Source organism: Sorex araneus, chromosome 1 (genome assembly GCF_027595985.1).
Source record: "Sorex araneus isolate mSorAra2 chromosome 1, mSorAra2.pri, whole genome shotgun sequence".
Lineage (NCBI taxonomy): Eukaryota > Metazoa > Chordata > Mammalia > Eulipotyphla > Soricidae > Sorex > Sorex araneus.
Window position 1 is genome coordinate 70,515,987 of NC_073302.1, and position 23,239 is coordinate 70,539,225.

The 23,239-nt window shown below is 40.5% G+C and overlaps 1 protein-coding gene across 7 annotated transcripts in view; it reads right to left on the reverse strand.

The window, feature by feature from the left end:
- Nucleotides 1–23,239, reverse strand: part of SMARCA2 (SWI/SNF related, matrix associated, actin dependent regulator of chromatin, subfamily a, member 2) — a 204,379-nt gene that overhangs the window by 140,793 nt on the left and 40,347 nt on the right. For all 7 annotated transcript variants that reach the window (XM_055124192.1, XM_055124193.1, XM_055124194.1 and 4 more), the window contains exons 6-12: nt 21,860–21,986; nt 19,687–19,860; nt 18,313–18,486; nt 15,777–15,947; nt 6,536–6,589; nt 1,891–2,021; nt 1,608–1,665 (exon numbers count right to left, since the gene is read on the reverse strand). In XM_055124192.1, the coding sequence (XP_054980167.1) occupies nt 1,608–1,665; nt 1,891–2,021; nt 6,536–6,589; nt 15,777–15,947; nt 18,313–18,486; nt 19,687–19,860; nt 21,860–21,986 (889 nt within the window). The remainder of the gene's footprint in view (nt 1–1,607; nt 1,666–1,890; nt 2,022–6,535; nt 6,590–15,776; nt 15,948–18,312; nt 18,487–19,686; nt 19,861–21,859; nt 21,987–23,239) is intronic.

The window sequence follows — 23,239 nt, forward strand, 5'->3', positions numbered from 1 at the left end:
ATCCACAAAATTGAAGAAAAGAACTGTTTAAATATTCTGAAGAGCTACAACTGATAAAATAGATTGGCCTGGCCAGTGACACTGGCACCATGGAATCAACATTCCATGTAGGAGTGTTCACACTGGTAAACATGATTCTTTCTCAGTTTGGATGCCACACCCAGCAATGCTCAAGGCTTACTCCTGGCTCTATGCTTAGGGAATCAGAGTGCAGGCAGGACTTGAGGGAATATTTGAGGTTCTGGGTATTGGACCCAGGTCAGCCACCAGCAAGGCAAGTGTCTAACCTGTTGTACTACCTCTTTGGCCCCCTGGTAAACACAATTACACAACAATGGTTCAATGATTACACAATAATAACAATAATAATACCCTCTGATAAAAGGGTGGACTGGAGCGATAGCACAGAGGGTAGGCCATTTGCCTTGCATGTGGCTGGCCCAGGTTTGATTCTTCCACCCCTCTCGGAGAACCTGGCAAGCTACTGAGAGTATCCTGCCCGCACAGCAGAGCCTGGTAAGCTACCCGTGGCGTATTCAATATGCCAAAAACAGTAACAACAAGTCTCACAATGGAGACGTTACTGGTGTCCTCTCGAGCAATCAATGAGCAACGGGATGACAGTGATACAATGACAGTGATCCAGGATTACTATTTTAAGGTTCTAGACATATTAAGTATTCTTCCCAACAGATTAGAAATATGCTTCTCTTTAGGAAATAAGCATACCGAAGGAATTTAAATAAAAATCACATAAAGATAAACCAGTAAGATCAGTAAACCAAGCCCACGTTGCCTTTTCATCTGTGTTTCCAGACATATCACTTGAAGCAGGCTTTTAGACCTAAAGGACTTCAGAAATGCTTAAGCAGCTAACCCTCAGTTAGGTAACAAAGTTTTCCTCAGAGTTGGAGAGACAGTAGAGAAGATAGGGAATGTGTCTTGCATGCATCCTGCCTAGGTTAGATACCTGCACCACAGATGGTCCCACAAGCCTACCAAAGTGAGTGCAGAGACAGAAGTTAGCCCTAAGCACAGCTGGATATGGCCCCCAAACAACAACAAAACCATGCTGTGTGAAACTTACATTTTGGTGCTGGAGAGATAGTATAGCATGTAAGGCACTTGCCTTCCACAAACCCCAACTGAGTTTGATCCCCAACAGGCCCTAGGGCCCCCCAAGCACCTCCAGAAGTAATCCCAGAGTATAGAGCAAGACATAAGCCCTAAGTACTGCCAGATGTGTCTTCACTGCCCCTTGCCCCCAGAAACCCAAATAAAATAAAAGCTCTATGCTAAATCACAAAATTATCTTCCATAAAGCCATTCATGTTTAGTTTTCTCCCAAAAGACTTTTCACTACCTCCACTGAATGTCAGCTTCTCTCTTTTTGGTTTCAAATACATTTTGAATTTTCCAAGTTTCCCCACTGGCTGAGAGGCCACCAAGAGGTCACCAGCAAAGCTTTGGGAACATCCTTAGCCTCAGGTATCCAAAGGCCATCACAGGAGGAAGAGGGGATAGAAAGACACAGGTGAAGAGGGAGAGAGAAGCATCTTCTCTGTAAATGTCCAACCCAGAATTTCCATAGTGAGAGACGTACATACCTCCTCCTCATAATCAGAATCACTCTCTTCACTGTCAGATCTGGGTGCAACTTCATAACTACGGGAAAAAAGGTAAGCAACAACAGGTGAATCCATTCTTTAAATTACAGAACAATATATACGTACATGATTTCACCATCACATTCTATGCGCAAATGACAAAAATATAGGTAACAACTTCAGTCATTTTAGCAAAAGTTAAGCTTCAAGATTTCAAAAGAAGCACATAAGTCCAAAAGCCAAAAAAAAAAAAAAAGCAAATAATTCTGCTCTAAGGCCATACCCTGGGTTCATTTCCAACCAGGCATCCAGCTGACTTGCTTTAGGGGCTTCTGGCCCAAATAGGACCTTGCCAGTTTCCGTGTGAGTCACTTTGACAGGAAGGTCACTCATCTGACTGCTTTCATCGATGGGCTAGAAAAGAAAAGAAAATCCATAACACTTGGTGCTAAGATGAGCCCCCACTGTGAGTTGTTTTGGCTGCCCAGTAGCTGAACCTTTTGCAGTGATTGGAAATCTCACCATTAAAAGAGTCTTTGCGGAAAATGAGAGACCACCACCTTCATCTAAAGAAACTGAAAACACATGCTTCCCTTGCAGCTAAGTATTACCAACAGGACTCATTTGTCAACTTTGTTAGGAGTGAGAAGTACAGTGGGTTGGGGACCACCAGGCACACAAGTCAAAGGGCAGACCACAGTCACAGAAGCGCCATAAATGCACTGGTAATGGCCACAACAAGCTCCTGCCTAGACTTCAGGCCAGCAAGCGTGAAGTTCAATCTTCCTAGTTATTGATGAATTATTACTCAGCAGCCTGCTAATATAGTCTCTCTATAACTAAAATGAAGCAGAGTTGGTTTTTCTCATTTACAACTTAAAAATTCCCCAACCTTGAGGATGGAGCAATAGCACAGCCTGTAGAACGTTTGCCTTGCATGCGGCTGACCCGGGTTCAAATCCCAGCATCCCATATAGTCCCCTGAGCACCGCTAGGAGTAATTCCTGAGTGCAAAGCCAGGAGTAACCCCTGTGCATAGCCAGGTGTGACCCAAAAAGAAAAAACAAAAACAAAAACAAAAAAACTCCTCAACCTCCATATAATGCTAGAATATCTCAACCCCCACATGATGACCATTGCAAAGGCCTGGTTTCAGAAAGAATTTGCTAAAAGAAAAAGTTACAATAATTTGTGTTATTTCATCACTGGCCAATTAAGCATCTGCAGAACCAGTGTCTGAAACCAAACCACCAAGTACCTAGCCCTAGCCACTGCTACTCTGTGAAGATGATGAAGTCAAACACTGCTCACTTGGAACCCAGTGAACTGACTGAGACTGAACTGAAGTTCATTATTATATTCTCTGTGAAAAAACAGTTTGCTCAGAAAGTTAAGAGAATAAATGGAATGGCAGCTCTTGGGTTTAACCTATTGCAGGGAACAAATTGATTTAAAAAGCTGAAACAGGGTGATTGTATGCAAATGAAGGCTGATTACAGGGTGATTGTTCTTCTAGGAGCAAGTCCCCAGGCAAGAGGCTTCCTTGAAAATGTTTCATCTGTGAGTAGTTCAAATTGTGTGTGTCTTGGAAGTAGTAAAATTTAATATTTTGACAATTCATTAATTCCAAAGAATCTCCCCAAATTATTATTAATCAAAGTTGAATAAAAATGCTTGAAGGAAAAAGTGCACTCTTGTGTTTCTTACAGGAAATGGCCAAAAATATTGGTTCTTTCCCTTTCTTCCTCAACAAAGCTTTGTTAGAAACAATATATTAGCAATTGTCCATGAACTTAACCTTTAAAAAAAATTAGACGTAGGCTTTTCTCAGACTGCTTTCTTTCTTTGTTATGTGTGTTGACACAATGGCTGTGAGCACTATCACTCCGCATCACTTCTTTCCTCATTAACTTAAAAGGTCATCTATATGTTCACTCGATAGAAAAAGGAATCTACTATTCACTGAATTCTCCCTTGCAAAAAAAATGATTACTCCATTATCTTGAACTCTTATAACACTGCTCATTTTATTGCTTATATCATGCCTCAAAGAAAACTGGGAATCACTGTAGCTGGAATTAGAACTTTGGCAAGAGCAGTGCATAAGCAGAGCACAGTGTAATAAGACAATTATTTCAGAACAAACTGAGCACAATGTCCACTTTGCCAACTCCAGCAAACAGAACACTCAAGCATGTTAAGATGAAAAGAAATCTAAAAAGTATATATATATCATAAGCCTAAGATCAGCAGCAAATGTTCCCAAGAGATAGTAGGAGATGAGAGCTCTCATACTAACACATTAACTATCTCCCTATATACTTGTTAATTACAGACCCAAGTGAGGCAGGAGGAGGTAAGGCTGGGCAGTTACAAATTAGGGTTGTTTCTAAGTGCTCTAATACATAGTATTCTTCCCCCATAACAGCCCACTGAGAATTTCTTCCACATTAGACATTAATCCCCTTCCTTTCTTTCCTTGTGATGGATTATAGTGGTTAAGCAACATTTATTGTTCTACATAGAATAGAGGTTCCAATCTTTTATCCAAATCTGGCTGTTCACATTCATGGTACATCTCCTGTGCACAGTGATTCTCGATTTGGAGGAAGCAATCCTCTACTCACCCCCAAGCCTCCAGTCAAGTCTATCAAAACTTGGGAGAAGAGATGGTCTGAAACGACCCCTTCCTGCCCTGCCCTGGTAATGCCTCCTCTGTGTGAATCACTGGCAGAGGATCTTGAGTTTTCGGAGAAAATTAATCTGGCCAATAGACAGTTGCATTTTCATGATCCAGGAGCATATTAGAAACATTAGGAAATAGAGTTTAAGAATTGGTGGATGCACCTACAAATAGAAATTCTATTGTCTCACCTCTTACCCTCTCCCGCAACGCCCTCCTTGAGAAAGAGGTTCATGGGCAGCATGCTGGTAGGTTGGACAATGGTGGACTGAAGCCTCTAGCCCCCACCCACCCCCTACCCAATAACCATCTTGTCTGCATGACCACAAAAGGATTTGAGACAGAGTAGAGAAAGGGATCAGGAAAGAAAGGATGGTCTGCAAGTCAGAGCTTTAGGCTGCTGGGTATAGAGGCAAGTAAGATAAGGACACAGGTCTCTGCTAAAGTTTGCTGTTCCTAATGTCTTGAGCTGGTCTCAAGAGGACCAAGACATGAAACAATTGGCTCCATTTGAATCAGGAGTCTCAGTAGCAGGTTCCGTTTGAATCAGGGGCCTCAGTAAGGCAACAGCTACTCCCAAGCTCACGTTTCCCTCTGCAATGTGAGCTTCTGGGACCCTAAAACCCTGAGACTGGCATTCTGACTGGCGCCAAATAGCTACTGATTTCACACCAGTAACCCCTTATCAGTTCAACTTGATTTTGACAGATTGGATGGGGGTGCTGGTAGGTCTGACCGCTGCAAAGCATCTTATCATCACGTTCCCTCACCTAACCTTTTCAGTAAGTGTGTCAGTACCCAGTTTTACAAATGAGGAAACTGAGTCTCCAAGGATTTAAATAACCAGCTCTAGATGACTCATACTGAAACACTGAGCCAAGGTATTGTAGAAGGCAAACACTGAGCCAAGGTATTGTAGAAGGGTGGGGTGGGGGGGAGCAGCTAGGCAATGAATTTCAGTATATTGCTGTGGGGGGAAGTTACTGTCACCCAAAGAAGGATTCTCCTGGGTGGTTCATGAAAGTCTGTTGCAGGTCACCTAACTCCTGGCCATTTTGCCAAGTGATGCAGGTGACTTGGGTAAAGTGCTGAGTAAGGGAGGTAGCTGTAAGAAAGTGTTTCTGCCTCCCTCCTTGGTTCACCGAAGCCACCCAGGGAAATGCCTGGAAGGGTCGTGACTGATAAAGTCTGCCACCATCGCCTATGTGGTATGAATGGTTGGGTCCCACAAGTCCCACAAGGCAGGTATTGAGCTGTGCTCAAAGTCCACTTGAGCTACAAGGCACAGGAACTAGTTCCCACCTTCTGAATTCTCAGGAAACTACAGACTCAGGCTGGAGTGAGAAACTGGTCTTTACAGAAAAAAGAAAGTCAGTCCTAAACTCTGTTCAGATTTTACAGGATCACTGCCTCACAGAAAATGATTTTTCTCCCCAAGAGGAGACAAATTGTGAAATTAAATAGTTCTGTTTAGAAAAAATATGGAGAGAGAGGGAGAGAGAGAGAGAGAGAGTGAGAGAGAGAGAGAGAGAGTGTGTGTGTGTAAGAGAGATACAGACAGAGACATAGACAGACAGAATCAGAGACAGGAGATGAATAGTGAAGTAAGCCTCATTTTTGAGAAATATGAGGAAAGAGAGAGAGAGAGAGAGAGATGTTTAAGATAGAACACTGGCTCATCCAGAGAGAACAAAAAAAACCTAGAGTGCTCATCTCAGCTTCAAGAATGTGCCTAGAAATTCTTTTGCTAAGCCTATGGAATAAGTGTTGAAAAGTAAGTTAATACACAACAGGAATTATTTGGCTAATGAAGTTTCATAATTTCAAATTAGTGATGAACTAAGGATATTGGGTCATATTTTATGATTCTGTACCATTTTCTGGGAAAATATAATTACAGCATCCCTTAGAACTTTTACATTTTCTTAAATACTGGTAAACATGTTTATCTGTACACAGAAAATTCTGGGATGATTCACAAGAAACTTCATCTCCATTGACTGGCAGTCAGAGAGAAGTAGATTACAGTATATTCCTTTTATATGATTCCAAAATTTGACTATGCTAATGTGCTACTATTTTTACTTAAAAATGAATAGCTGAGCAAAAATAAAACTTAGTACACAGAGAGTAGTGCTGCAGGGTACAGCAGGGATGCATTCAGCAGAACACAGTAGCATAGATGCAACCCCCTTACCTCTCCATCTGGTCCCAGAACACAGCAGAATAGATGCAACCCCCTTACCTCTCCATCTGGTCCCAGGGCAGGCTCTCCTCCCTCTGCATTCTCTTCAGCCTTCTGCAAAACAACAATGTCACATGTTGCATATAAACCAAGAAAACGGAGGCAAGGACTTCAGGGTAATTCTGTGATACATGACAGCATTTCATCCTCCTCCTTCTCTTCCTCCTCATCTAGCAAAGCTTACAGAGTGATACCTTTCATTTTTCTTTCTCTTCACTATCTAAGACAAAGTGTGTATTTAAAGGGAGTTCTGTAAATCCAGGTATAACCTAAGTCCAGTACAATAAAGATTTGTGGACTGCATCATCCAGGATTCAAAGAGCTTAAGCATGGCAGTATCAAGAGCCAGAAGCTCAAAGGTTCTTCTTGTATTTGGTACTAGGAAGACAGATCCTCATGTAATTAACTCAACTCTCCTATTCCCTTAGAAAGTTTTTCTTAAAATACCCATCAAGAATAAACTTAGCACCAGTCTTGGTCACAAAAAATATAAAATACTAAAAACCCCCATGAATTCTGAGTGCTTTTCACAGTACCTAACTGGTTTTGTAATTTAAAGCATTATCACAACTAACATATAAGAAAATTTGATGCACAGTTGTGATTTTGTGAAAATTTCACCTAGTGTTTCTTAAATATCTCAGTACTGTAGTCCATTGATCTCTGACTCAAAGACTGCCTAAGGGAAAAGCTAAGACAAAAAGTCACGTTTTATACACCTGGGAACATGTCATCGACAATAAATATATAAGATAATCACTTTTTAATTTTATCTTTATGACCTATTTGACAAAATCTTTGAAAAGTGGGAATTCTTACTTGTGGGGGATGGTAACTCATCCTTGAGTTAAGAGCTCAGGAGCTGTTTCTAACTCTGTACAAAGTGGTGACTCCCAGCAGTGCTCAGGGGACCATGCAGTGTTGGGGACTAAACCCAGAACTCTTGCATGCAAAGTCTAAGTTCTAATCTCTTCAGTTATCCCTCCAGCTGTGCAGAACTCTGTTTGTTTTTTTGTTTGGGGGCTATAACTGGCAATGCTTAGAGTTTACTCTTGGCTTTGCACTGAGCAATTACTCCTGGCAGTGCTCAGGGGACCACATGGGGTGCTGGGAATTGAACCCAGGTTGGGCATGTGCAAGGCAAGTTCTACTACTACTCCAGCCCCAGAATCCTCATTTTAAAATTATTGATAGAAGCTACACTACTTTGGCATGGTTCATGAGTAAAATTAACTTTAATCATTTCCCTTATCCAGACATTTAAGAAAATGAGTTTTCCTTCCCAGGGTCCTTTAGATAATTAAATATATATGTAATAATACAGAATCAATATTAACCCCACTTAGTTTACTTAAAGCATTGATTGTATAATATACTTTGCTCACATGAAAATAACTCAATTGTCTCCTGACAAAATAGCTTTTATAGAAAAATTTTAAGGCTTAAACCCTAGGCTTTCATCCACAACTTAAAAAGCAGTTTTCTTATGTGTTTGAAGTTTTGGAGAAGTTTTGAAGTTTTTATTACAAAAATACATGTATACACATACATGTGGATGGGACTATATCAAAAGTGCAAACAGCAAAAACATATTTGCTTCTACCAAAGAATAGGAAATAAAATATTCTCTTTGGCTTAGCATTTCCCAAGAAGTCAAGTTTCTGTTTATGTGATCACAAAGTAAAAATCTTAGCAACCTAAAAAGGAGTGATGATGGCACCAAAAGCACCAGGCACCCTATCTGGGCTAGGGACACAAGAACAATGGCAGGAACGATGAGAAAAGAAATCATCCCTGCTACCAGTCCTGAATGGCTCCGTTTTTGGAATTCTCAGGCACTAAACTCAGACAATTCTTTTAATTAATAGGAGAAAGTCAATTAATCCCACCATTCTTTCCATACAATCAGAAATAAGCTACAAATTTGGCCAACAAAGAAAATCAAATGAGACAAAGAATAAGCCAATTTTCAATATCTAGCTAGTGGAGCTGGATCACCCTTTCAATGAATAGTACATTAAAAAGCTTGAAGGACCATAAATAATAGAATCAAAACTATTCTAAAGCACACACTTCTATGAATATGCCATAGACTAGCTGGAGTGTTATCTAAAAGCTGCCTCACAATCAGTCCCTTCCATTACTTAAAATCCTCTAAACAGATCTTTAAAATTCCATTAGGCATCCAATTCGAAAGGCAATGCAATATTAGATTTCAGAAATGTGATTCTGGAATTAAACGATCTGCATTTGAATCCCAGTTCTGTCACTCTGCACAAGACTTGAGCTGAGCAAATCTCTAATACTTGGTTTCCTCTTCTGTAAGATAGGAACAGTAACAGTCCCAAATCCACAGGCCTGCTGCAGAACAGGACCACTCTTGCAACATGTACAATCCCATCTTACACATGATATATATTATGGGCATCAGTCTCCACAATGCAAGGGAACCAAAGGTAGTCTAATGGCTATCCTTTGAACCTAACTAAGGTTTCCTGTTGCACTGTCTGGAAACTGCTTCATTAAGCTTAGTTCATGGAATTCCATCTGTTTTGTTTGCTGATGTATTTCCACACCTACAAGTGTTCTTGGCACTTCAAAGGCATTGAATAAATATTTGGTGAATGAATGATTTAAAGTTCCAAGTCAATGTGTTCTGCTTAACATACAATCAATGAATTATGATTATTGTAAGTAGTTGCCAATATATTTGCAAGTCATAAAAGAGTCAAGGATGCACATGCAAAACCCTACTAGACCAGGGCTCTATGAGACTATAGCCCTTCATTTCCACCCAATTCTGTCAGGTCATCTGAGGTGGAAGCCAGGTGGTAGTCTACACTATGGCAAGAGTTGTCAAGTTGTCCCATCATGCTTTGTATTCATTCCACTCAGTGATGAACTCTGGTTGATGTGCTTTCAAAAATCCATGTTCTCACACCAAACTGCTGCTTTAAGCTTCCCTGTCCAGCATCCATCCAAAACCCCTTCCACATTTCAGTTCAAAATTAACTCCAGGTACATGTGACTGGTGTTACTGTCTGAACTAACCTTGGTCAATGTCTGAGCACCTGATACCCTGATGCTGATGTGGCAGTTACCACCAGGATTCTTATGGTCTAAAAAGGGTCATGTGTCATGTGACTGCAAATACTTCCAGCTGAAGGTGGAACTTACTTCCACTGATTTAAAACAAACAAACAAACAAACCCCAAACTATGGTGCAATTCATCTTGTAAATAAAAATGAGGGAACATTGCATTGGTGTGGCCCTACCTACAAAAAGTTTAAAACTTAAATGTTTTTATGTAAGGAGAGAGAAATATTAGTAACTATGGAAGGAGATAGAAAGAAATTTTCTTATATAAATTGAGATTTTTAAGACCAGAGAGATATAGAGGAGTTAAGGGACATGAAGTCATGTGGTCGACCTTGGTTCAATCCCCAATACCACAGGGGTCTCTTGAGCACTGCTGGGTATTGGCCCCTGGAGGCTGCCAAGCACCACCAGGTGGGTTCCAATAATTACAGCACCACAGAGCCCTAGTAGCACTCCAGCCTCCAGCCACTGCATTGAATCGACACCCTGGTTGGCTGCACATCACCAGAGGCCCCCAACCCTGAGAATCCTCTTGCCCCCCACCTGCCGAATTCCAAAGTCAACATCTCAATCAGTACCTTTCATATCTTTTATTGACTGATGTCTACAAAGTAAGGTGCATGGTCACCGATCCTTCTGGCAGAAGCAATATAAAATATTCAATGCTAGGGTCAAAGAGGGAAAGGAAGCCCAAAATATGAAAATCCCACATAAGGGGAACTCCAGAAGAAGATAGACTAGATTGGGTACTTCGTTTAGATTACAACATAGTCTCCAAACAGCCTCATTTTGCAAAGAAACAGTTTTAAACCAAATATTTTACAAGCTATATTATAAACTGGATGCATTTTCATCCCTAGCAGGTGTTGTTACAATATGCTAGAACAACTTTCAAATGTGCCCAGATCTTAAAACCTCATTTTGCTTCCATGGAAATCTAAGCTTTCAGAAACCACTTGGGTTACTTATTTTTACTGTCACTTAAGTGGACCTGTAAGCATTAAGATAGGTAATCGGGCAATAAAACATACCCAAGAATATCAAATTAACAGGCAACTGCATGCTACTTTGGTTGTACCTTGCAGAGAAAACCAATTCCAAGATTTTGACTCAAGTAAACTGGTCAATCCAGTTATGCAGGACTTTGATCCAAACTTCAGGTTTCACCCATTTGGACACTGAACTAATCAAATAAATCTAATCATTGTGGCATTGTGTTCACCTGCTATACTCAAATGCCCAGAATTATTTTAGAGCCTTTCCATCTCTCATAAAATGGCCTTGTAGAGGAAAGTTGAGATACACTATATCATCTTTGGAGAAAACTCATGACATAAAGGAATAGAGAATAATCAGAAAGTAACTTGAATTTAAAACAAATGCCTTAACATTACTATTTATACTTGACTCAGATTTTACCAAAAATTATGCCAAAAGTCTTTTTAGACATTTTGACATCGAAAAAGATAAAACACATTTCCTAACCAATTATTAATATCACTGTATCACTGTCATCCCATCGATCAACAATTTGCTCGTGCGGGCCCAGTAATGTCTCCATTCTTCCTAGCCTGAGATTTTAGCAGCCTCTTTTTACTCATCTTTCCCAACAGTGCCACATTAGAGGCTCTTCCGCACCAGGGGAATGAGACCCATCATTGTTACTGTACTTGCCATATGAATATACCACAGGGAGCTTGCCAGGCTCTCCCGTGAGGGCAGTAAACTCTCGGTAGCTTGCCAGGTTCTCCACGACAGAGAATTAGGCTATCAGATCAATTATTAATAAATACTCATAAATCCTACCCTATTCACCTTTCCAAAAATAAATAAATAAAAGCCCTAGTACTGGTATATAATAATGGTTGATGAGAGAGAGAGAGAATAGATGAACTTTTAGGGAAAGAAACACAGTGATGAAAAAGATTTATTTCACACAGCACTCTCCCATGGATTCTGAGTTTTTTCCCTATTGGCATCATGGGTTTCCACAAAATGTCCCTCACAATGGACGTAATTCTGCTATGTATGCTCCAACTGAAATATATGAAAGAGGGACTTAAATGTTTATTTTTCAGCCTGACATCAGAATCTCAGGATGCTGAAATCCCCAAGTGACTATACTTCTCAGCTGTCAGTTAAGCAGGATATGAGGGTTCTGGCATAAACTCCTAATCACAGCCTGTGGACAAACACAGCCTGTACCTTTCTGAGAAATACCTCATTACCAACAGGAACATTAAGCACGATAAAATGAAAAGTTTCTCTTAAGTTAAAGTTGGAGAGAGAGGGAGCAAGCAGAGCCCATACCAAATAATAAACCTTCACTGTTCTTTTGCATGCCTCAATAAAGAATCATTGTTGTCCACAAAGACATCCTTTCTGATAATATGCTCAACTCAGGAGAAAACCCCAAAACCTCAAACCAGGTGAACACCTATTTAACATCACAGAGAATAAACAATAAGAGGGATAAAAACCCTTACAGCCACATTTCAACCATCATGCATGAGCCTACAATTATACCACATCACTGCTTGATAAAATGACTAATATTTATTAAGTACTTAGAATGTGCCAAAGAGCATTCTAAATCCTTCAGATAAACGTTCCCATTTAATCCTAACGAACCTATGCTGTAGATACTATTGCTACCACCTTCTTACAGAGACCAGAGTACTCATTAATAGATCTTTTAATGAAATAACCTAATAAACTAGCATGACAGCTTCTCTTATGTAGTTAGGAATTTAATAGATTTCATGCTAACATGATTTGCACAAGAGCCCAATTTTCTAATCTGGCATGTTCAAGCCTACTTGCATACACCCTGGTGGCTTTATCTAGTTCTAGCCTCTTTTCTATCCTCTTACCCCAGTAGATGTTAGAAAATAATCAAGGCAGAGGTCAGAGACCTGAAGGTCATGCTGAGTGGATATAATAGCACATTAATCCTGCCTGGCTGGAGGGAATGGCTTCACATAATTAGGCATTTCAGTACTTTCAAAACTATTCCTCTTTTAACAAGTGAATACATAGTTTCCTTAAACTTTTCTTCCACTTCAGGAGAAATGGGAATGTAAAATGAGACTGAGGAAAGGAGATTTCAAAATAACTGATAAACGTAGAAACTGCATAGAAACTGCTCTAACAGTAGGAAAAGAAAATTCAACAACATAACAAGTGAAAAGAAATTCTAATATTCACTAATAGGAAGAAAGCATCATAAACACTCCAAGAAATAAAAAATCTTGTCTTGTCACACTTGTGCAAGTTTTTTTTTTCAAAAGCATGCATGCACTTAACACAAATAACCCTTTCACAACTAAGTCACAAGGTCCATCATACTCATCCTAAGTAACAGAATTCTTAGATGTCAAAGCTACTAGTTCACAAGGTAAAGGTTTTTCTCAAAACAAAGCTTGTTGTCGATATCTTATTTAATGTTTTAAAAGTTGCAGATAACCCCTGTATAATATCCAACTCTACAAGAAAAGGCTGAAAGGGACAGCAAAGAAGTTTTAAGCTTCCAGACTGTTTCCCCTCCCCGGCAAAGAAGCTGAAACAAGCAACTCTCAATCATTCACTCTAATGGAGGGAAGAAGAACTAGAGATCATCCTCAGTGTCAAAATAATCAGCTTTTAAAAGCATCTCTTTTTCTTTGCATTTGAATAAAGGTGCATCTGGAATCTTCCAGCCCCAGAAAGAGTTTTCAGGAAGGACTTGGAAGAGACCCAGTTTCTTTCTTTGCTTCTTTATCCTATTTCTTACAGCAAGACGGTCTAAGAAGGACAGGCAACCTCTCCTCCTCTGTCCTGCTAAGGGCCAGTTGTGGTTAAAGTAAAGGTACCTTTAGAAGCATGCCAGGGAGAAGGCAGTGGGCTGATTATAAAGTAGTCATTTGGCATGTTCAATGATCCCCTGGCTAAGTGGAGGTACTTCAATACTTATCATCCCTTTGCTAGGTAATGAGACCAAACTTCAATTTGACTCTCAATCCTTCACAGTTTTCACCACAAATTCTAATTATGTAGTTAGGTGTCTTTTGTCTCCTTCTCTCACTCAATTGAGAATGAAGGCAAGAAAGCTTTTCCTGACCATTGCACTCTCTTTGATACTCCAGAATTTGGTCTAGTCCAGTAGTAAACACTTGCTGAGTGAACGCCTGGGACAGAAAGAATAAGTGCAACAAGCAAAACTGATGGCAAGATTGGAGACACCCTCATCAGGTAGAGTTGGCAGCACCAAGCAAAATATTGCGACAGGTTTCTGCTTTGTGCAGATTAAGCTAAAAACAAAGGCCTCCTCATTATCGCTCAATTATATATTTTCCCTTTCTTATGATGATGATATAATTACCTAATACCATGGAGGAAATCTAAAAGGTATAAGAAACTAGCACAAATCTGGGCCATTAATCTTTATTCAAAAAGAAAAGCAGAATATGAACATCAATGTTAAAAACACAGTGACCTTTTCCTACCTCCGGATCAAAAAAAAAAAACAAAACTAAGCCCATCATTTCATGGGGGCCACAGATAGAATATTACAGAATTCCATTTGCCTATGTGATTTTCACTAATGCTGAAAATGCCTTTTTATGCTAGAAATTGGGAAGCGGAATTTTGAAAGTCTGTAATGTTACTTTGACAAGAAAATGAGGCATTCCTCACTAGAGAAATGTCTAATTCCAAGCCCTGAGTCATCCCTCGTTCATCTTCACAATAAAGGAAGTCAACTTATACTAAAGAAATCAGGTGCAAGGAGGTGCCTTTTCAATCATTTATTCCTCCTCCTTAATTATGAAACAGGTCTGAGCATTCAGGAGCCATGAAATTAATTATTTTCTGAAAAACATTTTGTTCAATTATTCAGGGCACAGAAAAAAAATGATGAGATGCTACCAATTCTCAATCCCCACCATTCTTGGGAAGTCTTCCTGCTGATGTTTTCACCCAGCTCAAATAGAAATTACTAAGAAAACAAAACATGAACCAAGAACTAACTTACCAGACTGTGTAAGCATCAAAAGAGGCTTGAGAGTCATGGGACTATACTCTGCAGGTTACCCTTAAATTGAGACATAATCTTTACAGAGAGGTGAGCCTAAATCTCACCCTTCACTTCTCATGTTAAGTAGTAGGTAGTGTTATCTAAGGCTGTAATTTTTACTAAGATATCTGGAACTACCTTAACTCTCATCTCTCTGCTTACTTTAAAACACCAGGATAGCCAAGCTGAATGATTTTGGCAATGCTGTCTAGTTAAATAAACAGCTAGCGATATAGCCCAAAAGTGTCTCAAAGCTATCTTTTTTGTCTTCTTTTAGATCTGTATATTGTATTTTCTTACTTTTCAACCAGTTGCCTATCAGAGCAGTCCCTTGCCACACTGCATTACATTACATTCAAACTCTCTCAGATGAAGTATTTATTTCATCTGATGACCATAGGCAACTTTTGGGGGATTTGTAGGGGGAGAGGAGGTGCAGTGCTCAGGGATGCTGGGAGGTACTTCCAGTGATCTTCTGCCTGGCTTTGCAGGCCTGGGAGGTCAATGCTGCTGGGGGTCAGCAGTGGTGAAGGACATAAGGATGGTCCTGGTGGTGTTGGGAGTGGGGTCAGGGATGGAGGCATGTGGTGTCAGAGACTGAATTCAGGGTTTACCATACACAAGCCAAAGCTCCATCCCTCTGAGCAATCTCTCTGGCCGCTATACTTATCTTTAAAATACTACATGAAACACAGGCCAGAGCAATTGTATAGTAGGTAGGATGCTTGCCTTGCATATGACTGACCTGGGCTTGATCCCCAGCATCCCATACGGTTCCCTGAGCGCTGTCAGGAGTAATTCCTAAGTGCAGACCAGGAGTAAGCTCTGGGCACTGCCAGGTGTGGCCCCCAAACATACAAATAAACAATAATACTGGAAATCAGAACTGAAATGTTTCAGATTAAGAGAACCTATTAGATCCTCATGTCCAATATGATGTCTCATATCCCTAATCAAATCTTTTAGGCCAAATGCACTGTACAGGTAAAATTAGCATAGTCAGGACTATCTGCAACACAGGCCTTAAATTGGTCCCTTCCCGGCCCCCATGCCAGCCCCAGTTCAGTCACAGCCACCAGGGTACTCACCTTCTTCCTCCGCCTCCTCTTCTTCTTCTCTTTGGCTGCTTGCGCTTGCTTGTGTTCCCAAACCAGGTTGGTCAAGTTGGCCACGTACTCATCAGTCTGCTGCAAAAGGTAAGCTAAGCGCCTGTCTTTCTTTTGATCAATCAGTTTTCTATAGCCCTCTTCATCTTCAGCCTGTTGAGGAAAAAAGAGTGTGTTCATAGTTTAATATAAAATTCCAGACACTCCATTTTCCACTCATGCCTCCCCTGGACAGTGTGAACTGTGACTGGTAATGAGGATAGTGACCAGAATGATGCAGGCTGCTTGAGTTAATCCCTCTACATATGGGACTGGGAAAACTCAGGACATGCACTGCTTATATCGCTCCCAATGCCACTATACTTATATTTTATATTATTATATAAAATTATATTATATTAAATATACTATATTTTACATGAAACAGGGACACGAGCAATCATACAGTAGTAGGATGCTTGCCTTGCATGTGACTGACCCAGGTTTGATCCCCAGAATCCCATATGGTTCCCTGAGCACTGCCAGCTTAATGCTTCCCATTAAGCAACATTACAAGGTTAAAATGATTTAAAAATTCTAATGTACTCTGGGGCAGAGTGATATCCAGTGTTAGGATACTAGCCTTGTATACACCACATTCAATCCCTGTGACCCCATATGGCCCCTATATCCACCAGGAGTGATCCCTGCATGCAGAGCCAGGAGTAAGCAGGGGATTCAGGGCAAAGTCAGATACCCTATTAATATGGAGTGATCAAATGCTTAGTCATTTTTTTTCTGTTTCTCTAACTGCGCCTCAAAAAAAAAAAGGTTAAAATTTGACAAATCATGACCTGAAAAATTTAACCCATATTTCAGAATTTTTAAATATAAGCAAATAAATACAGAATAGCATAACTAACATCAAGCAAACAAAAATTAACTCCTATTGACTCCTCCTCTCCCCACCCCTCAATTGGATTGGTCTTGAGGCACATTCCAGACATAATAGCCTTTCAATCTTAAGTAGGACAGTAAGTACACATTAAGGCAAGCAATTAAACGGGCTTTGATTAAATAACTTCATAAGTCTGAAGCGCTGCATGGTGGTTGATAGGACAGGTCAAAAGTAGGGGATTTTTGTCACAAATCGGGCTGAATTGACCCAGACAATGTCTCAAAATTTTGAGCAATACAACATATGCAACTATTTCTACCCGCACTTCCCATGAAGCAATATTACAAGGTTAAATTGATTTAAAAATTCTAACGTACTCTGGGCTAAGTGATATCCAGTGTTAGGGTATTAGCCTTGTATACACCACATTCAATCCCTGCGACCCCTCATGGCCCCTACGTCCACAAGGAGTGATCCTGCGTGCAGAGCCAGGAGTAAACACTGAGTACCACTGGGTGTGGCATCCAAACCCAAACCAACCAAACAAAAAGTCTGATGTAGTCTGAGCCATATCAAGAGAAACATTTTCACCTGCGCCAATAAAAGGACATCACCCAAATATTTTTACGTGATGCAGAATGTAAGGAACATGCCACAAAACCTTCAAGTGGCTGCTGCGTTACAGACAAGCTGAGGGACTTTGGTGCAGCAGTGTCACTCCAGTACTTGCCCAAGTGACAGCAGTTTCATCACTCAGTCATTCTAGCTGCTATCTGCCTGCCCCTTGCATGAGCCTGAACCTCAAATGCTATTATAACTCTAATTGCTTTTGGTTATGGTTGATCTCACTTGGAGAAAGAGTGATAAAAAACTTCAGTTTCTCTGTTATCTGTATATTCCATCATTTAATTGCAAAAATTAATGATTTGCAAATGCCTAATCATTAGTGTCAAACCAATCTGTTACTGAACTTCTAATATAGTTTCACTTCAGTTGAATCAGACAAATTTGACTGCTTATTGCTCAAATTACTAAAAATGGACTCCCTAGTTTCTGTCCTGCCCCCAAAGGAGAAGAAGGTAAGATGGGATGGTCCAAATTTAACAGTACTTGGATACAGAGCCTGTAAAAAAATATGGTGTTTACTCTCTGGAATCCAAAAAATGCCATGAAAACAAAATGCAAACCATGATGCCAGCAAGGAAGAGTGCGTCACTTGGAATTTTCCAGAGACATAAAATTATGGGATAAAGCTAATTACTTTATCTTCAATCTGGAACTCAGACTTCATGTCCCAGACAGAACCTACAGGACACTATAGATCATAACGTGAACTATGGAATACACATTCAATCCCTGCAGCCCCATATGGCCCCAATGTCCACCAGGAGTGATCCTTGCGTGCAAAGTCAGGAGTTAGCACTGAGTACTACTGGGTATGGCGCCCAAACCCAACCAGCCAAATCTGATACATTCTGAAAGAGATGAAATTTTTACGCCATGTCCATGAAGTTCAAAGGAACAGGCTAATATATTTGATAACCAGCTTTTGTTTCTCCTTCTACTACATCTATTTAACATCATTGGTGCAGGTGGAAGATTTCCTGGGATTTCCCTGGGATCTGCATGTGGGCTCCTTACCATCAATCTCCGCATTCTCTCTTTTTCGATCCGTTCAGTCTCTTTCTTTTGTTCCCTTTCTGTGTTGGCATGCCAAGTAGCCACTGCTTTGGAAAGCTTCTGAATCTTCCCAGCCACAGACCGATGATACTCCTTAAAATCTTTTGCATGTTGCAAGATACTGTTCAGGTATTCCTAAAAGAACCATAATCGGGATACAAAGTTACATAAAATCCATTTCTGGTCAGGGATGTGGCTCATTAGAGCACATATGGCCCCCAACCCCCAGACCTATGCAAGAAGGTCCTAGATTTGATCCTGGCACTGCTAAAAAATAAATAAATAAATAAAATAAATTTCCCAGTGTTGTATGACGTTTCAGTACAGTGCAGGAAGCTTTCAGTGGGTAGTTAGCAACCACTAAAGACTGCAATATGCTTTGGGATCAGTGCTCTGGCATCTCTGTGGCTGAGGCTAAGGAGGCTGGCAGGAAAGAACATCTCTCACTCGAAGTCTGTTTGGGGACCAATCCGGGATAGAGATGCTGTCTTTGTTCTGAGCGTGTGGCCTCATGAAAAGTCCCAAAGAACTAGAGAGTTCCAGAAAGTGGCTATGATAATATGTAAAGCAAGTCACTCTCAAGTAAACCTAAGGGAGATCTTTGTTTCCACTGAGAATCACATTACACCAGTAATGTTTCTTCTGCTCTGATTTAAATACCTTAGAATCAAGACTTGGAATTCATACAAAGTTAAACTTTGTATAAATTTTACACAAAGTTAAACGCACCATAGATTATTTGCATCTGCTTTTTTAAATAAGCCACAGGCTCTGTGCATCCTTATTTACACCAAATCCAACATCTTTTCCAAACAAAACTCAACAAGGTACTAAGTTAGGCACAGAAAAACAAACCAAATTTGCGGGATGATGACATAAAATCCAATCATATATCAAAATATTTCTAACCCCCTGGAAAGGAATGTTTTAAAATATCTGCCCTGTAAAACCTCCAACTGGACCCTTCAACGATACTATTTTTGTATTTAACCAAATAAAACTTATTCTCCTCTTGCCTTGCCTCAGCCAAGTTTCTTCTCCCCGCGACTTCTGCCCTCAGGAACCCACAGATCCCATTCCTTCTCCGCAGCTTTCCTTACGAACATGGCACCTGGGTGTTTTCTCTGCTGCTGCCCACATGCGTGGTCCCGGACAGCCCTTCTCCTGGTGCCACTTGGTCTAAGTTTCCCGACTCAAAAAGTGGGCTCAGACCCTGATGGATCTTTCTGCCCAGTGCTGCTCCCACCCACCCACCCCTGCCTATTTTCCTCCATCCAAAGGCTATGTGCGCTGCCCAGTCCGTCAGGGAGGGTGAGCAGGTCCCAGCCCAGGTACCTGGTGCTTCTGCCGGCGCTTCCTCTCCTGCTCAATCTTCTGCTGCTTCTCCAGTTTCTCTGTCATGCGGGCCTCCCGCAGGGTCTGCCGCTTACTGCGCTTGTACGCTTTGGAGTTGAGCGCAGTCTCGAGGGTGGTGTCCCGGCGCATGCAGGCCACCACTTCCTGTCTCAGCTGTCAAGTCACGAGGGCAGCAATTAGAGGGCCTCCTCCGAGTGGACGCGGGAGTCCTGGGCCCTGCCCTTCAGACTATTCCTTTTAGCGAACAGACTGGGAACCTTACTCATTTCTCAGTCACTACTGGGTTGGGAGTAAACGATGCTGGTAGTGGGGTGAGGGGGGGGGGTGTCTCGATCATGGCAAATGTATGGGGTCCTTTCAAAGGCCATGTGACTTTCCTTTGCAAATAATGCAGATAAAAAGCAATTATAATGCCATAGCAGTGAGGAAAAAAATAAGTAGATGCTGTTTTGGGCTTGTAAGGAAATGAATTCATTCTATTTAATTATTCTAATGATATTAATTAGTTAATAAGCTTTTAAAATGTTTTACTTGTTTTAAATGCCATAATAACATCTCCTCTGTTTGAAGTTAAATGATGCTCTGCTAAAAGAATAAAAGAATTCCTTCCTGTTCCTGTATGGGACCAGCAGAGACTCAAGCAGCATTAATTGAGTCTCATAGAAAAGATGGGAAATCCTTTTTGAGTTGTTACCACTCCTAACAATGATAGTCTCTGCTAGTTACTTCAATTTTAAACATTATCGTAGACTTCCTCTAATGATCAAATATTTGATATCAACCCATACAGACTATAGTCATATGATGGTAGAGTGTGAGGAACTGGGACTACCTGTTAAAATATTAGTTTAAATGAATCAAATCAACACCTATCCCAACTATATTTACCAGAAAATTTTATAGTTGAAAGACTTCTAAAGCAAAAATCAGAGATTAATAAGAGTACAGCATAGTAAAGATAATCTGAATATAAAATTTTCAGAAATTTGTCTTGAAAACATTACTTGGCTGGTACGCATATCAAGCATGTTAACAAGGAATTTTACAAAATGATGAGAATAAAGTAGATGGAGCCCGGAAGAGGTTTCCTTCTTTCCTCCTGCTTTCCCTCCTTTTCCCTCTCCCTTTATTGTTGGTGTTACAAAATTTCGCCTATGATCACAAACTTCTGACCAGGTAGCACCCAGCACTCACTGTTACCCTTCTGTGATATAATAACCAATAAGGCAAATGTACTTCTGAGTTTCTAGGACAATAGCAAGGGCAGTGGCCTTGTGATTTTAGTCACATCCTCCAACAGACCAAGTCATGCAATTCAACACTTCAAAACTGCTTTCATTCATTAATAATTCATTTGGCATACCCCAAGACCTTAACCAAACAAACCCATCTGACTGGCAATGAAGCTTCCCTCTTCCCTTTGGAGAAGGGAAGAAGTCTGAAGCAAGAAACTCACACCTTTGGGTCCATGAGATAAAACTCAGCACAGTGAAAATTAGCTCTACACCAAGCTTCTAGTCTCCTGCTGATTTGGCAATTATAAAAGAAATCATTGTGCTAGCTTTTATTAATCAGTGATTACCCAAACCATAGCAAGAACAAAAGATAATAATTCATTGATTAGTCAACATGTAGGTCTGATAAGACCAATTGTGCCAAACTTAGACTTGGATGAATGGTCAACAGTGATGAAAAAGTTTTACACATTTCTACAACTGACGCACAATTAATTCAGTAGCATAGCAATCACGTTTGTTGAAACTGTTTTCATGGTCATGAATAGGATTTTACATTTGTGATTACAAAAGACGTTCTGATCTACCAGCTTCTTTTTTTCCTTGGAGTCATAAAGGCAAACATGAGTTATCCTATTTATTCTCAAGGCTATTTCAATGGTAACAAACCCATAACTCTGACTTTTTAGAACATAATGAAGGAGGGGAAAAGTCTCTGATATACAGAAGAGATAAACAGAATAATAAGCAGTTCATCTTCATTACTTTTAGCTCTATCTGCTGGTCTAGAAGATGACTATTACTAAGTTTGTAACTTTATAACAACTTTGAACAGACTTCAGGAAAATCACAAATAACACTCAAGAACAATTACATTTGTTTCCTACGTCTCACATTCACTGGAGAAAAGGTATTACCTGACGCTGGAAATTGAGTAATCGAAGTGCCTTCAGTTCCACAGTTGCTTTGGTTCGTAAATCAGGTGGCAAGGAGCCAGGCAGATTTTCCAGTTCTTGTATCCTGTGAGCTATGCGAGCCTGAAGTCTGAAGGAAATAATATAATAGGCGGTGGAAACTGTACATTACAATTTAGTCTTAAATGATAAATGACCACCTCATGACAAAACACATCCAAGGGGGCTGGAGAAATAGAATAGCAGGTAAGGTGCTTGCCTATCTCACAACCGACCCTGGTTTGATCTCTGGAATCCCATATGGTCCCCTGAGGAGAACATGGCCAGGACTTATTCCAGAGTGCACAGCTAGGAGAAAACTTCTGAGCATTGCCAGGTGTGGCTCCCTAAAACAACAACAACAACAAAACCCCAACCAACCAACCAACCAAACAGAACACATCCAAGACACTGATGGACCCTTTACATCAGGTTTCCTGATGTAAACAGAGAAAAGCTATCTTTGCATTAATGCAGACAGGTATTCTGTTACTTAACACTCTGGCCTTCCATAATTCTTCCTCTAAAACCCAGGAAGAAGTCCCCTGGGGGGCTGAGGAGAGAGCACAGCTATTAGAGTACTTGCCTTGCAGGCAGCTGATCTGGGTTTGATCCCCAGCATCCCACATGGTCCCCTGTGTACCACCAGGAATAATTCCTTGTATAGAGCCAGGATTAACTCCTGAACATCCTGGGTGTGGCCCAACACAAACAAACAAATAAACAAAAAGGAGGAGGTTCCTGACTCCTGAGACATTGAGGAAGCAGTCAAGCACCTCTGCTAACTCTGAACAGAGAGAAAATGAGACAGGAAAATCTGATTTGGTCCCAAAAGCCCAGCCTGTCAGAGCGTAGAGCTGAGACAACCAAGTTTTCTTCCTAAGTGCTAGTTCTGTCCTAAGGCGATGGGGCCATTTGCCCTCCTTTGCCAAGATGCTGATGGCCTGCCATTAGAGTTGAGTGAATGAGAACAGTTTTAGGTGCTGAGACCACAGAAATCAGCCAACTCAAAACATTCAGAGAGAGCTCTGCCAACCACAACCACTTCCTGTGAGCAGCGCTTACTTGAGAAAAGAAAAGGCAAATTAGGCGTTTTTAAAAATCAGGCTTGGAGCAGCATTAAACAGGATTTTAAAACTAAGAGTTTCTAGAATAGAATTGTCGGGGATTTTCATTTTAGATACGATCAAAAAAATATTATGGGGTTGATAGGTTCTATCAACCCCATAATAATGCTAAAACACATGCAAAAAAATACTCATACTTTCTTTATTCCCTGGGGCAAATATTACAGTTATCCATATGAACTCTTATCTTTAGTGGTCACCTAGATCCTGTTCTTAA